The 17,332-nt window shown below is 45.1% G+C and overlaps 1 protein-coding gene across 1 annotated transcript in view; it reads left to right on the forward strand.

The window, feature by feature from the left end:
- The window catches only part of ARHGAP33 (Rho GTPase activating protein 33), a gene marked incomplete in the record, with an annotated part of 3,206,105 nt that overhangs the window by 2,976,344 nt on the left and 212,429 nt on the right, over positions 1 to 17,332 (forward strand). The window contains 1 exon segment of the mRNA XM_044080442.1: positions 1,094 to 1,927. Within this exon segment, the coding sequence (XP_043936377.1) occupies positions 1,094 to 1,927 (834 nt within the window).

The following is a 17,332-nucleotide window of genomic DNA, read 5'->3' on the forward strand; positions in this document are numbered from 1 at the left end:
TTTAAAATTACTATCCCCAGTTAGATTTCTCAATGCATTTCTTAAATATACTCTAAATGTGGTTCTCCTTTGCTTGGACTAATTAAGGCTTATTCTACCAGGTCAGTGGCTACTTCAGCTGCCTTTGTAGCTCGTCAGTCCTTGGATGATATTTGTGCAGTGGCAATTTAGTCCTCTCCTCATACCTTTATCTCTCATTACAAACTTGACCTCATTTTTAGGGGAAGAGCTTCTTTGGCTCCACTGTTCTTCAGCATGTCCTTCCATGAGGCCAACCGAGAATGTTGGGTAGCTGGGGACTCTGACCCATACGTGACTAATGGTGGCTTGGATAACATCAGATTAATAGTTATGTACTTACCATAACATATTTGTGTTATCCGTAGTCACTGTTCATCACAGTCCCACCCTTATCCCCCTTTCTAAGGGATTGGCAGGACTTTGGTGGACCTTGTCTGGTAGTAGGTCTTTTCTGTCTGTCTTCTTTCTCCAAAGCAAACTCGGTCTGAGGGGTTAGAGGGGAGGAGCTTGAGCTAAGCTGTTGTCTTAATGTGCCTGCTCAGATCCTAGACCCATACTTGATGAATGCTGACTACGGATAACACAGATACTAAGTTATGGTAAGTGCATTACTCATTAACATTACATCTGGCTGACATGAACAATCACCGTCCTGCTTGTACTACTAGGATGTCCACGATGTACAGTATTCAGTCTGATTCTTATTTATTTTCCCTAGTTTCAGTATCCTGTCTTAATTTACAATCTGGCCTTGGTCACATAATCAGCACACTTATTTAATGTGAGGTGTAAACAGCTACAGAATGTCTGTGAATGTTTTCTAAATAAGTTACAGGTAGAGCTCGGAAAAGTTGATTGTTAAATGTTCCATGTATGCATGAGTTCATAAATAAAGTCCAGTCTGGATTTTATGACATAGTATTGAATGTTGTATTGCTCTGATGGAGCCAAATGACAGTCTTCTTGGGCAAAATCTTCTGTAGGTTTTGGGAATACATTTGTTTCACTTTACAAGTAGAATGTTATTAAACTCCGTTTTTAAAGAGTATTTTTTTTCTGTCTCTTTCTACAGGCATACAGAAATTGCAACGTATTCGCCGCCCTCGATCCAGCAGTGATGCACTTTCTGTTTCCTTGGAATCTGAACATCTTTCTGGTATTAAGCAGTGTAGATCCTGTGACAGTGTACATACAGATGACCAAGATGAAATATATATGGTTCCCGATTTTTCACGTGATCCTTCTGCTTGGCTGAATGAAGTTGAGATGGACCTTAGCCCGCCATTCATGGAAGAGACATGCTTAGATTTTGATCCGATTTCTTTCCAGTGCAGTCATTCAAAGCCTGTTACTGAAGACTCTGATTCTTCATTCGGTCAGTCAGAGGTACTTTTGTCTCCACCCATTAGTCCTGATGCAAAACCATTAGTAGAGGGTTTTGCCTCTCAGACTGGAGATAAAAATGCATGTTCTTCCTCACTTGTGAACTCACCTCAAGGAGCAGAGGCCAGTAGTCCCATTCGAGATAAACCTACTAAATCATCTTTCACTAGGAAGGTTGTACATGCTCTTTCTACAAAGTCTCCCAAATCTCCTGTAATGGACATCTCTGATCCTGTAACGACTACAGTGCCTGCAAAGGTCCTGGAAATGCTTGGAAGTAAAGCTGGTGAATTACAAAGCCCCAGTTACATGCAAGAGGGAGGATCAAGTCAGCGTGCAAACCAGTCTCCACCTCAGATGATTTCCATGCTTCTAAAATCCTGCGACATACAGTTGAGTGAGACTTGCCAGCAAGAGATCAGAAGGAAGATTTCATTTAGTAGCACAAAGTCCAGAAATCATTTTCCAGCCAGCAGTTTAACAAAGCACAGCAACTCAGATGATCTGCTACAAATGAAAACAGGTTAGTGGCTAATATGATCATATATGAAAATTCAGATGTCTGTTTTAGTGCTATAAAACCTGTTGCTGCTCACCTCCACAGTGAGATGGTGTGAAACTCATAATCTGAAGTAGTTAACTTCATTTGATCAGCAACCTGTGGGGTTACGGATCCGATACGGATCCGAGCCGGCAGCATACCAAGCTAAAGATCCGAGCTCCAAGCTCCACCCCCTTACCCATAATACCCTGCAACCTCCTTCCAATTACCAGATCTCGTTTGCCGCAGCTTTGCCAAGCTCAGGTTTTTTCAAACTCCAGGTGCGTGTAACTAATTCTTGTATTTTTCTTAAAATATTTGGGTAGTATAGTGGTTAGCTGTGTTTGTGTAGTTTTTTACAAATTAGTTCTATTCGTAACTAATCTATCCCCCTCTTATCCTTGGTAATCTCTATCCCCTAGTAGGCCCTTCTTTTCCCTTTAGGTGTGTGTGTGTGTGTGTGTGTGTGTGTGTCAGAAGGGTATGGCTGAAAGCCAGAAAACTACTTTTTCTAAGTGTGGCCATAAGCTGTTGCCAGCAGATGGTCACACTCAGTGCGTTCTTTGCTTGGGGGTTTCTCTGATTTCCTCAGTCTGCCAGATCTGTGCAGCCTTTAACCCCCAGGCCTCTGAGATAGGAAGAACAACCTGATTTTGGCAGGTCTTCCACCCGTGGAATCAGCTTCTTCTTCTTCTTCCTCTTCTCCCTCTGTAGCGGCAACAGCGGCTGCGGTTGCCCAACCATCTGGCCCTCCTCCCCTGTCTGGGACTCACCCTCCCACCTCATCTCAGGGAGAGAGAGAGAAGCCAAAAACGGCAGGCTGAATTGGACCCCTCGGCCCCTCCAGTTAAGGTTCTCTCCTCTTCATTAAAGATTACCAAGCCTCCTTCCCCACGGCTCCATTCCCCACGCTTATCTCTCGAGCCAGAGGAGGAGGCCCGGCCATTTTCGAGGTCGTCGCATCAGCCCTCCCGGCCGGCTTCGGCGGCCTCTTCCAGATCTACTCATAGCCTCTCGGAGGCAGATATGGACTGGATGATGCGTCGCTTCCTGCATGCTTCCTGCATGGCTTAAAGTCAAATACAGTTTTAAGGTGGACAACAGAGCTCCTCAGGGACCTCTTAATACTGATTCTTATTCCACCAAAATGGACAAAATTACCAAGTTAATGTTACAATATAGAGTATTATGTATTGAAAATGCTTACCTTGCAGAATGTATTTATAAGAAAATTGTCCCAAAAGGACTAAGGATACACAAATATCCTAATAATGTACAAGTGGGCTCTGACTTCCATAAGGATTTATTGGAAGTTTTTAATAATTGTGGATTGGAAATTTTAAAGTTAATAATTAAGGAGAATGTCAGAGTACAGGAGATAATACAGAAAGAAATAGATGAACTTGATAAGTTCATCAAGGATGATTTAATTTTTAGTATAAAGGAAGAAAAAGATAAGTACTACAAAGTAAGGATGGACATTGATACTAAATGTAAGGACTTAATTGACAGAAAAATGACTAAATTGAAGAGGGACATACAGGAATATGAGAATAATACCAATTACCCTAAGACACCTTATGCTAATAAGAGGTTTTATGGATACAACAAAAAGGAGAAAGATAATAACCCTATTGACCAAGAGTTTGAAGGGTGGGAAAATTATGAATACAATCAAGAATTCCCGCCATTAGTCAGGGAGGATAGTTTTTTTCACAAACAGGAAAATTGGAAAGGAAATTTTCGAGGGAGGGGGGGAGAAGGGGGAGGGGGAGATATTAGATACATATACCCCCAAACCTAATGAAGCAGCACCCATCCAAGAGATAGCTGTTGAAGGTTTTAATAACAAGTATGGTGGCTTTTCTATCTACAATTTTAGTAATATCTCCTTAACAAAGGATCATTTTAGCCTTTTGGCTAAGGGTCTTAAATACATTCCCTATACTAAAGGGGATTTAACCAAAACTCTATTAGACATTAAGTTGTTTCTTAGGAAAACAAATTTGGAAATACTATATTCTAAGAACAACAGTTCAAAACAATCAAGGTTTAATATGTAAACCCATTTACAACCCCCCACTACACCCACAGTTAAAAAATTTTGAATTGACTTTAGAAAAGGAAATTAGAGATGTGCAAAGTAAAATTAAATATCAAACTAATTTAAATATGGAAGAAAAAATTGTTTTGGAAGAATTAAAATCTAATTCTGGAGTGAGAGTTATGAAACCTGATAAGGATGGGGGGATAATTATAATGGATTCAATACACTACGAAGGAAAAATGAATCAAATTTTAAGAGATGAAATTAAATACACTTGTGTTTCTAGGAATGAAATAAACCTGTCATATCACAAAATTGATATAGTATTACAGGATATGTTACAGGAGGGTTTGATTAATGGAAAAATGTATGCATACTTGAGAGTTGAGAAACCAAAAATTCCTAGTATTTTCGGAATGCCCAAGATTCATAAAAATGCTGAGGATCCGCCCTTAAGGCCTATAGTATCCGCTGATGGATCTAAAACGTTACCACTAGCTAAATATGCTGATACAAAAACTAAACACATTTGGCTTCAGAATAAGGCCATCCTTAGAGATTCTTGGGATTTGTTAAGAAAAATTAAAACTGAGTTATATTCTGACAACTTGTTGTTTGTTGCAATAGACATAATTGATTTGTTCTGTTGTATACCTTACGAAATAGGTATGAAAATGTTTGAGGAGGCTGTTTTTCAAGATAAAACTATGTCACATAACGAAAAAGTAGTAAGTACAGCACTCATGGATATAGTTTTAAAGAACAACTTCTTAATTTTTAATGGTGAACTTTTCAAACAAATACAGGGAGTATCCATGGGGGTTGCTTGTGCCCCTACCTTTGCGAACATTATCTTAGCAAAATGGGAAGAAACCTTTGTCTTACACTCTAAATTTAAGTCTTGTTGGTCCCTATATCACAGATTTCTGGATGACATAGTTATTTTTTGGACAGAGAGTAGTGAAAAATTCGAAGAATTTATGATATATTTAAGTAATACCACTAACTTTCTCAAGTTTACGTACAAAAAATTATACGATGTTCTTCAATACTTGGATTTAGAAATTTATAAAGTAAATAATGAATTAGAAACCAGGATACACAGGAAAGACACGTTTTGCAACTCGTTCCTTCACTATAACAGTGTGCATCCTTTACACTGTAAAAGGAATATAGTGAAGGGACAATTTGTAAGAGGTTGTAGAATGACTAGTTTGGAGAATGATTTTTCTGTGGAATGTGAATTATTGGAACAAATGTTTCTGGATAGGGGGTACCCCAACGAATTTATTAAGAAAATTAAATCCGAAGTTGTAAATGGTAGAGAAAATAGATTCAAACCTATTAAGGGGATTATGATTAATAATGAGAAGGAAGAATATGAAAGGGTAAACAAAGAATTAGAAAACCCAGGTACATATCAACAGGCATTGGTTTTGGAATATAATGCAACTAACTTTACTATAAAAGGAACTTTTCAAAAGGAGTGGGAAAGATTTATTGCCCTTACTGACTTGGAAGACATACCAAAGTCACTACCAAAAGTGGTTTATAAAAACTCCAGTAGCATAAGAAACATTTTAGAAAATAAAAATAATAATAGTGGTAACCAAATGAAATTCTTTAAGGAAGGTGGAAAGAAAATAGGCACCTTCAAATGTGGTAGGTGCAATCAGTGTGGATATATCTCTAATAAAGAAGAGATTTTTTTGGAAAGTAGAAAAAGATGGATACAAAGTAAAGGGTATTACAGTTGTGACACCAAGGGAATTGTATACCTTGCTATATGTCAAAAATGTGGTTCGTTTTACGTAGGAAAAACAGGGAGAACTCTGAAAAGGAGAATATACCAACACATTTATGACATTTCAAAAGGTAAGGAAACAAATGCATTATTTAAACACTCCAAAACATGTGAAGGGTATAAATTCCATTTTTCAGTACTGGATCAAATTAAATACACCATTAGGGGTGTGGTATATGGGAAGAGAAAATCGAATATAAAGAATTGTGGTGGCAAGTAACTCTGGAAGCAGGTAGATTTCCAGGGTTGAATGAATACCTTTCCATATTACCACTGCTTAAAATAAGGGCTGCCAAAATATAAGGACAAAATACTAAGGTAATAATTTTTTAAGACAATAGATGGCACTGTTCCCTATGAGTTGTAAATAGTACAATGGTCTTATTAAATATAGTAATTATTCTTGATTAAAATAAGTTATATAAAATATATTTTAAAATTGTTTTGATTTTATAATTATTTATATATTTAATGGATTTATTGATAAGTTTTTAATTTTTGATAAGGAATAAAATGAACTTAATATATAATATTTAAATGAAGTAATGAATATTTATGAGCCCACTAGAATGCTGATTTGACTGTTTGAAATGTAATAAAGGAACATTATTGGATTATTAGATGTGAGAGTGTTCAATCTCGCCTTTGTTCTTACACATGGGTTCGGAGCCGATCCTCGGCTCCGTGCCGGCCGACTGCAAGCTCTGCATCGAGAAGAAGCTCGAGGACATCTAATACCCACAATCCCCCTCTGCCTTTACCTCAGATCTAGTTTGCCGCTGCTGCATTCGCATCGCTGGAGGCTAGCTCGAGGCTTTTTCAGATAAGATTTTAACTATTTTGGTTAAATTCTCAAAAGAACTTGTCTAAGATCTCTAGTTATTGATAGTTAGTGTATGGTGTGTGAGTAGAGCAGAATTCTCGGTACCGTTATCTTAGTTTAACTTAGTTAACTAACTGGTATAGAGTTTTTCGGGGCCTACCACCCCTACTTGGATTGACAATCGGACTTACATTCTACCGGATTTGACATTTTTTTACCTGGATTGACTGTTACTGGACTTGACTGTTTGTTTCTCTTTCTTAATTATGTCTGAGAAAATGAAATCTGGCTTCAAACGTTGTCAGTGTGGCCAAAAGATGTCGGTCACGGACAACCACAGTTCCTGTGTCTACTGTCTTGGCCCTCTCCACTTACAAGAGGACTGCTCTATTTGTCACTCTTTTAGTGGGAGGGTCATGACAGATAGGCGCAGGAAACTGATGGATAGAGGATTGTTGAAACCCTCTTTCCAGGAGGCTCTGGATGCTTCAGACCAGGCATCCAAGTCCTCGAAGGAATCGAAGACGTCGGAGCCCAAGTCATCGGCTCCGAGCTCTTCGGGTATAGTTAGATCACCGGTTCCACAGACTTCGGGGCCGAGTGTTCAACTGTTGGCAGTTTCCGAGCCTCGAGTCTTGGAACCGGTGACGGAGCTCCCTCCACCGACTCTGTTGAGGTCGGCTCCGTCTTCGATCCCTTCGACTCGTTCTTCCAGAGCCCTTTCCGACACCGACGTGGACCGTGTGGTGCAGAAATTGATGGAGCATACGGCCCTATCCAAGCTTATATCGGTCTCCTCTCAGTTGATGTCGAGACTTGAAGGCCTGCCACTATCTCCATCTGTTCCTCCTCCGAGACCTGTCCAGTCTTCGGAGCCGGAAGAAGCTGAACTGATGATTGTGGAGCCCTCGGTGCCAGAACCGCCCTTTTCTCGGTCGGCACCGCTCACCTCGACTCCATCCGATCCGTACTGGAGTCTCGGGCAAGATCCATCCTTGGTTCCGGGACCGAGAGTCGGACCGATGTTTCGTTCCGACGCCCTCTCGGGCCTCGCACGGATCGACTCGGTTCCGCCTCGGGTCGGTGCCTTCGGTTCCTGTTTCGGGATTCTTCCCATTTCTTCGGAACCGGGAGATACCTCGACTCGGGACCCGGGGCCTTCGACCTCATGAGGAAGGTGTTGTCTACACAGACAACCACATCAGCAGGTACAGCTTCTCCTCCCCACAAAGGACCGTTATCCTCCACTGCACCCACGGCCACGTCCAAGCGTCGGGCACCAGTGTCTCAGCCACCCCTGGAGGGTGCCCCCTCTTCCTCGGAGGCTTCTTCGGATGCTCCCCACGAAGAAGTCCCTAGGAAAAGACTGTGTAAGAGGAGACACTTGGATTCTCCACAAGAATCCTTGACATCTGATACTGACTTAGATGAGTCAGAAGGGTCCCCTAAGTCACCTTCAGAAGATGTCTCCTTTTCTGACATCTTGGAGATCCTAAAACAGAGAGGTGACTGTCAAGCCCTCCCCCCTTCTGAGGATGAGTCAGTTTTGCTGAAGGCATTTGGTGCTCGCCCTTCCTCCTCCTGGGTCACTCCGCCCTTCGATGAGTTAATGGAGTTGATTGCTCGAAGGGCGTGGGAGACACCTGACACGGTGGAACCAGTCCCTAGGAAGCCAAATAAGTACATTATGGCACCACAGGACAAGGCTTACCTCACCAAAGGAGTTCCAGTAGACGCCATGGTGGTGGCAGCGCCACGAAAAAGGAGATGTCGGAGTCTTCCTCATCTGTCCATCCGCCTAACAAAGATTCTAGGACCATGGACAGATACGGGAAGCGCATTTTCAGTTCAGCGGCTTTCTATGCCCGTGAACTATTTGCCTCATCTTACACGCTTGCAGAGGGATCTAGTCAAAGAGTTGGGAGATACCCTCCAGGGTACTACAGATGCTGCTGTTTCAGAGAGAGTTACAGCGCATCTCAACACCCTTACGTCCATTGTAAACTCGTCCATGAGGCTGATATCCTATGCAGCCGAAGGATCGAGTAGGGCAGCGGCTTCAGCGATTGCTCTTCGTAGGCAATCCTGGATGCGCTTATGTTCGCTTATGGAAGCCTTCAAGTCTTCCTTTACTAACGCCCCATTTGACGGAGCCACACTTTTGGCCCTAAAGTAAAGGAGACCCTTACCCGTGTGAACAGGAGGGAAAGACTCTGTCTGCTGTCGGAGTCCGTTTTCCACCCTTCCAGACCGCACCCCAAAGGGCAACGTGGTGGGAAAATGTGGTTTCAAAACCCCAAGGATCTTTCCCAAACACACAGGGTGATGCCCCTCTAGAGGCAGAGGGGGCAGAGGTGGAAGACGCCGCCTGGCGGCAGAGGGGTCCGAAAACCAAGGTGACAGGGATAACCTCCCTGGCAAACCTTTTCAGCACTCCTGAGAGGAGGCCCGACTGTCCTGCTCTGGAGGCAGTCGGGGTCGCTAGCTTTATACCCTCAGGCCTGGCAAAACCTTTCTTCAGACAATTGGGTAAAAAGCATTGTTACCAGAGGTTACAAAATCCCATTTCTATCCACACCCATTCCAAAGAGAAAACTCCCAGATGTACCACCCCATCTGCGAGACCCAGCAGCTACAGAAATTTCAAAGCTGCTAGAAAAAAGAGTCATCCAACCAGTCCCAGTGGACCAAATAGGATTCGGAACTTACTCAAGGTTCTTTTTAGTTCCAAAGAAAACAGGGGACTGGAGGCCGATTCTGGACCTAAGCCATCTCAACACCTTTGTCAAGAAGGAAAAGTTCCGAATGGTCACGCTTCAATCGATCCTTCCATTTTTACGGAAGGACGACTGGATGTGCTCGATAGATCTGAAGGACGCATACTACCACATCAAAATGGCCAGGGCATCCAGGGATCATTTGCACTTCCAGCTGGGAGCCAGTCACTATCAGTTTCGAGCCCTGCCCTTTGGTCTGACTACAGCCCCCAGGGTCTTCACCAAATGCATGGCAGTGGTAGCGTCTCATCTGAGACGCCTAGGATTCCAGGTGTTTCCGTATCTGGACGACTGGCTCCTGTCTGCCACCACCAGGCGTCAACTGATACAAGCCAGGGATTACACCCTACAACTTTGTACACACCTTGGCATTTCAGTAAATTTCGAAAAATCTTTGCTACAGCCATCACAGCATATCTTATTCATAGGAGCGGAATTAGATACGCCATTTAGTTCTAAAACTTCCTACAGAAAGAATAGTAGCACTTCAATTCAACATTTCCTTCTACTGTCGCCCAGAAAGTCACCGCAAAATTGTTCTGAAAGTCTTGGGTCTCATGGCAGCTTCTCTCATTGCGATACCATTGGGAAGACTGCACATGAGAGTGCTACAATGGCTTCTGTTTGCACAATGGTCATTCCAACAACTTCCACTGACTCACGAAATTTTGATAACGAAAACATGCAAATCACACCTAATGTGGTGGTTACAGACTTGCAACCTATCCAGCGGAAGACCATTTGTGCTACCCGCACCGTCAGCTTACGATAACCACGGACGCTTCCCTGATAGGGTGGGGGCATCTTTCAGGGACAGACAGTCCAAGGCGAATGGACCAATCTGGAGTACAATCTGCACACCAATGTGCTCGAGTTCAGGGCAGTGTTTTTGGCGCTGCAACACTTTGCTCCTCCTTCCTCCAGGGACCATTGCAGTTCAGACAGACAACATGTCCGTAGTCTGGTACATAAACAAGCAAGGGGAACCAGGTCTTACCAACTATGCAGAGAGGCCATGAGAATTTGGCAATGGGCAGAGTCCACCGGTCGCTTTCTGATCGCAACGCACATCCCGGGTCATCCAACGCCATAGCCGACAGGCTGAGCAGGGCAATACTATTGCCTCACGAGTGGTCCTCAAACAGTCAGTTGCGAGAAGGATTTTTCGCAAATGGGGCCAGCCTACCTGCGATCTGTTTGCGTCTCCAATGAACGCCAAATGCAGGAGCTACTTTGCCCTATTACCCTCCAGGGAAGTCCCCAGGGACGTGCTGGTGCACGATTGGCCCCCGGGTCTCCTATATGCTTTTCCTCCATTTCCCTGATTGCAAAGTTTCTACAGAAAGCCAACAACCTTCAGAGGACTATTATTCTCATTGCCCCGTTCTGGCCTCGTCAAATTTGGTTCCCCTTTCTATTGCATCACCGCATTCCGGGACCTTGGATGCTGGACCCAGAGCCAGATCTACTGACTCACTCGGCCAGGAGTTCCTCACCGATCTCTAGAATCTCTCCATCTAGCAGCTTGGCTGCTCCGCTTCCCTTTCTAGCCAGGTCGGTTCCACTTACATCGGCGGTTCAAGATATTTTAGTAGCTTCTCATAAAGCTTCCACTACTAAGACTTACACCAGTAAGTGGAAACGTTTTGTCTTTTGGGCGGAGTCACATCATTTGGACCCTGTTAGAGTCCGTTAAACAAGGTTTTAGAGTTCTTGACTGAACTATTTCATGAAGGAGCTTCCCCGGCTACTTTAAGAGTACAGTTAGCTGCCATTTCTAACTATCATGTAGAGGAATGTGGTGCACCTATTATGGCTCACAGACTTTCTAAAGCCTTTTTAAAAGGTTCTTTTCATATCAGACCACCAGTCAGAAGTCCGACATCACCGTGGAATTTAAACCTGTTGCTCTCTAAATTGATGTTGCCACCTTTTGAACCAGCCTCAAGTTGCACATTGAAATTTTTGTCATGGAAAACTTTATTTTTAGTGGCCATTACATCTGCTAGACGAGTGTCTGAGCTTCAGGCCCTTTCTGTCAAGCATCCTTATTTAATATTTCATTCTGACAGAGTATCCCTACGCACTAATCCATCCTTTCTTCCCAAAGTTTGTTCTTCTAGTAATATCAATCAGTCCATTGAATTACCCACCTTCTTTAAGAACCACTCTAATAAATTGGAGTATATGTTGCACAAACTGGACGTCCATAGACAACTCAGATTTTATTTGGATAGAACAAAAGATCACAGGAAATCTGATCAACTATTTCTAGCTTTTGCTGACAGCAGAAAGGGTCTTGCAGTTACGAAACAAACTCTTTCTAAATGGCTAACTGACTGTATCACATATGTTTATGAAGCCTCTGATCAAACATTATCAACAAAACCCAAAGGACATTCCACCAGATCAGTTTCTACATCTTTGGCTCACGCAGCTCGCCACCACTAGACACTATTTCAGCGGCTGCTACTTGGGCTAAACCACATACATTTATATCTCATTACAAAGTGGACAGGGTTTCTAGGGATAGGGCAACCTTTGGTTCCACTGTGCTCAAGAACGTTCTCCCTTGAGTTCCTCAGGATCATGGAGCTAGGACGCTACCCATGTGTAAGAACAAAGGCGAGATTGAACACTCTCACATAAAGAAGTTATGTCCTTACCATAACGCTCCATGTGGAGTGTTCATCTCGCCTTTGGTTATTACACTCCCACCCTTCCACCCTTAGGAAGAACGCTCGATTTGGTGCCTGGTCTGAGTATTCTCCTTCTGCTGTTGCAGTATCAGTGTTACTATCATACCCTTGGTATGTTTGTATATATGTACTTTTATGTATATAGTTTGGCATGTGTGCGTGCTTTATGTCTGGTTTGCTTGCAAACTAGATCTGAGGTAAAGGCAGAGGGGGATTGTGGGTATTAGATGTCCTCGAGCTTCTTCTCGATGCAGAGCTTGCAGTCGGCCGGCACGGAGCCGAGGATCGGCTCCGAACCCATGTGTAATAACCAAGGCGAGATGAACACTCCACATGGAACGTTATGGTAAGGACATAACTTCTTTTTTTAAACCAGTATAAATACAGATGATAAGGTTTTTTTATTCATCTGATGAAGTCCTAGTTTATGGGGACGAAAACGCATGGATGTTTTTTAAAAGCGTTAATGATTTTGTGACAGCGTGTGGATGATTTTTGACAGTGTGTGGAAATAAATACTGGGTACCACCAGTTCGTTTGGTCTGTACTCCATACCTACAGCTTTCTTTTTGGGGGGGGGGGTTCAGCTCCACTGTTTGCCCAGATAGCTCCTTCTCCGATCCACTACCGGGTTTCGGAGTCTTTGGATTCGAGGAGCCTCTGAGTCAAGGAGTCGGCGCCGATGGTTATTGCTACGTCGATGCCGGCCATGCCCTCAAACTTATCGGATCCCTTTTCAGATCCGAGCTCTCGGAGCCGAGAACCGGGCATCGGATCCGAGGGGGCAAGTGTTTCTTCGGCTCCTTTGCAGTCAGAGCACACTGTCCACTCAGATCTGAGCACTGCTGCTCTGACACCAATCCCTTCGTTGGATCCGAGGGTGCCGGCCACCTGTCTTAGAGAGGCCGGTTCCCCGTCGGCATTCAACATTGTGGAGAAGGCCCTCTCTCTAGAGGATTGAGACCCCCTCACTCTTTCCTCGGGATCTGTCCCCGCTCCCTCGCAGCTCGGTTTGTCCTCCATCATCCAATCCTAGGGACAGCCTGTGTCGTTGACGCCCCAGCCAGTTCCCCTGGAGGAACATGAATCCATTGGTGAGCCCCCCTCGGACAGTCCCCCTGAGGAGATTCCTCACAAACACCTGTGCTAAAGGAGGCACTTGGACTCCCCTGAGTCCCACACCAAGGATACAGATTTGGAGGAAGGTTCTCCCAAGTCACCCCCTGACAATGTCTCCTTCGGAGACATTATGGAAATGCTCCACCAAAGGGGGGGGGGTGGTCCGCCAAAAAAATCTTCCTTGGACGAATCGGTATTCCTGGAGGCGTTCGACACAGGCTCATCTACCTCTTGGGTGTTCCCCCCAGCCGACCTAATTACCACCAGGGCATGGAAGGAACTGGACACTGTAGAGCCGATCCTCAGGAGGCCCAACAAGATTCTAAGCCCCCCTGCAGACAAAGCTTCGTGGAGCAAGGGTTCCCCTGTAGATGCCATGGTGGTGGTGGCGGCCACCAAAAAGGAACTAGCTCAGGACAGTTCTTTGGTCCATCCCCCTGACAAGGAGTCTTGGGCAATGGACCATATTGGAAAGCGGATGTTTGCTTCAGCTACTTTCTCTATTAGGACACTGAATTACTTGGCCCATGTAATCAGACTGCAGCGGGACCTGGTTAAAGAGTACGCTGAGTCTCCCTCAGAGTCCATGTCGGCCGAGGATAAACAGACTTTCTTGGCTCGTATGGCCACTCTCAAATCAGTGTCTAATACGTCTATACGGCTACTCTCCCACACCACTGAAGGAGCCGCTAGAGCTAGCGGCTCCGGTATCGCCTTAAGGCGTCATGCCTGGCTTCAGCTTTGCGATTTCCCTGAACCTTTCAAGGCGTCCTTCGAGAATGCACCCTTTGACGGGTCTACTCTGTTCGGGAAGACCATTCGCGAGATGCTGGTCCAGAGCGAGAAAGACTGGAAAACGCTGTCAGCCATCAGAATCCGCTTCTCTACCCCACAAAGGTCCTTCTCCAGGAACCAGCGAGGGCAGAAGATGATGTGGTTCCAGAAATTTCAGTAATCCCAGAACGCTCAGGACTCCTTCTCCCCCAGATGCAGAGGGGGGGACAAGGTGGACGCCAGCCCAGAGGCAGAGGGGGTCTGAAGAACTTCGGATCACGGGAACCCTTTTCCGACCAACCCACACAGCAGCCCTGAGGGATTGCCCGACTGCTCCTCTCTGGAGGCAGTCGCGGGGCATTTTTTGAGGCACCTGGCTCAATGGGAATCCATCACGACAGATCGCTGGGTGCTTCAGATAATATCCACAGGCTATTCAATCCCCTTCATAAACAAGCCCCCTTACTCAAGGCGCCTCCCAGATGTTCCACCCACTCAAATGGAGGCCGCAGCTTTGGAAATAGAAAAGCTGATAGAAAAAAAGAGCCATCCAGCATGTGCCCCCAGAACAGTCCGGATCAGGCATCTACTCCAGGTTCTTTCTGGTGCTAAAAAAGACAGGGGACTTAAGGATAATTCTCGACCTGTCAACAATGAACCTTTTCATTGCCAAGGAGAAATTCCAGATGGTCACTCTTGCAGGAGGAGAACTGGATGTGCTCCATAGACCTCAAGGATGCGTGCTACCATATTCTCATGGACAGACAGTCCAGGAGGTTTCTTCGCTTTCGGCTAGGGGCCAGTCATTACCAGTTCAGGGTCCTACCCTTCGGTCTCACCACAGCCCCTAGGGTGTTCACCAAGGTCATGGCAGTTGTGCCCACCTGAGGCTCCAGGGCATACAGGTCTTCCCATACATAGAAGACTGGCTCCTCACCGCCCCCACCAGGCATCAACTCTCTCTAGCCAGGGACTTCTTTCTCCGTTTATCATCCCAGTTGGGGATCACTAAAAATGTCAAGAAGTCGTTCCTCCAACCTGTTCAGGTTATAGATTTTATAGGGGCCAGGATAGATTCCCTTCAGGTCAAGGCTTTTCTAACTCCAGACAGACTTCACAGCATGACTCTACATGTACTAGCTCTTCTTCAGTCTCCTGCTCCCCCAGCAGAGTTAGTCCTGAGAGCTTTGGGGTCCATGGCGGCAGCGATCAATTTGATCCCTTACACTCGTCTGCACATGAGGGTTTTACAGTGGACTTTGCAAGTCTAGTGGTCCATTCTACACCATCCGCTAGACTTGCCGATTCCCCTCAGCAGGGTTTGCAGGAATTCCCTCATGTGGTGGCTCCAATCCCGAGTCCTTCGGGAAGGACGACCTTTTGTTATGCCCCTACCCCAGGCCACAGTGACCACGGACGCCTCCCGCCTAGGGTGGGGGAGGCATTGTGCGGGCAGGACTGTCCAAGGCATGTGGACTCAGACAGAAGACCGTTCAGCATATAAATGTACTGGAGATGAGGGTGGTCATTTTAGCATTGCAGGCCCTTCATGCCTCCTTCCTCCGGGGACTATTGCAATCCAGTCAGACAATATGTCGGTGGTCTGGTATATCAACAAATAGGGGGGAACCAGGTCTTACCCTCTTTGCCGAGAAGCCATGAGAGTTTGGGCATGGGCGATCTTCACCAACTGCTTCCTGTTTGCGACGCACATTCTGGGTCGGTCCAGCATTCTGGCTGACAAATTGAGCAGAACTATCCTCTCTCCTTACGAGTGGTCTCTGAATTCTTCTGTAGCGGAACAGAACTTCCTCAAGTGGGGTCAGCCTTGCTGCAATCTCTTCGCATTGCCTTCCAACGTGAAGTGCAGCGAGTTTTTCGCTCTAATTCCTCCTTTAGGGGAAGCCCCCAGAGACGCTCTAGTCCATGCTTGGCCGCCCGGTCTTCTTTATGCATATCCACCACTTCCGCTGATGACAAAATGTTTGCAGAAAGCTCGTCGGTTGGGGAGCAAGACTATCCTCATAGCCCCATTCTGGCCTCGTCAAGTCTGGTTCCCCTGCCTTTGGTCTCATCTCATGGTCTCTGATCTCTCAACCCTCGGGAATGGCCCCTCCGAACCTGGACGAACTCAAGCTCTCAGCTTGGCTGATCCAGTTCCCTTAATTGCCAGGACTCCCGGTATCTCTTCCCTACTCAAGTCCATTCTGGTGGCGGCACATAAATCCTCTACCAGGAAGATTTACAATAGTAAATGGAAATGTTTTTTCATTTGGGCTTCACATAAGAAGTTGGATCCCTTTACCGCTCCTATTCCAGCGGTTCTAGAATTCTTGCCTCATATTTTTCAGCAGGGGGCCAGTTCATCTACTGTAAAGGTTCAGCTGGCTGCTATTTCCCATTTCCATATTGGGGACAACTTTGATTCTCTCGCTGCTACCAGAATTTGTAAGGCCTTTCTAAAAGGTACCTTTCTTTTGAGACCTCCTATTAGAAATTCATCCCCACAGTGGGACCTGACCTTGGTTCTTCAGGCGTTAGTCGCGCCTCCGTTTGAACCCACAGCTTCCGTTGATCTGAAGTTCTTGTCATAGAAGATGGCTTTTTTGGTAGCCATTACCTCAGCCAGGAGAGTGTCGAAGCTTCAGGCTCTTTCTATCAAACCTCCATACCTTGTATTTCACAAGGACAGGATATCTCTCAGGACTAATCCCTCTTTTCTTCCCAAAGTTTCTTCTGAGACAAACATTAATCAGTCCATTAATTTGCCGTTTTTTTCCACAATTACCAGAACAAAGGGGAGTATAAACTTCATTTACAGTTACATTTTTATTTGCACAGAACCGCTGCCTTTCGCACATTTGACCAAATTTTCATCTCCTTTGCAAAATCTTTTCTAGGGAAAACGATTTCTAAAGTCACTCTTGCCAGGTGGATTTCGAGTTGTATCCTCTTAGCATGTAGAGAAATTGGCTTGCCAGAACCAGTTCATTGGGAGTGGGAGTTCATGCTCATTCTACACGTTCTATAGCAACGTCTGCTGCATTCTGGTCTAGAGTTTCCCTGGATGACATTTGTTTAGCGTCCTCTCGCACATTTATTTCTCATTATAAGCTAGAGTTGGTGTCTAGAGGAAGGGCTGCTTTTGGCTCTGCAGTGCTCCGGAATATTCTTCCTTGAGGGCCTCCCAAGATTTCGGGTAGCTGGGTACTCTGTCCCACAGGTTGCTGATCAAATAAAGTTAACTACTTCAGATAAAGAAGTTATGTACTCACCATAACGTTCCATCTGAGTAGCTAACTTCATTTGTCAGCAACCGTCCCTCCCTCCTTCCCCCTAACCTG

Source organism: Protopterus annectens, chromosome 8.part0 (assembly GCF_019279795.1).
Source record: "Protopterus annectens isolate FY-2018-M chromosome 8.part0, PAN1.0, whole genome shotgun sequence".
Taxonomy (NCBI): domain Eukaryota; kingdom Metazoa; phylum Chordata; order Ceratodontiformes; family Protopteridae; genus Protopterus; species Protopterus annectens.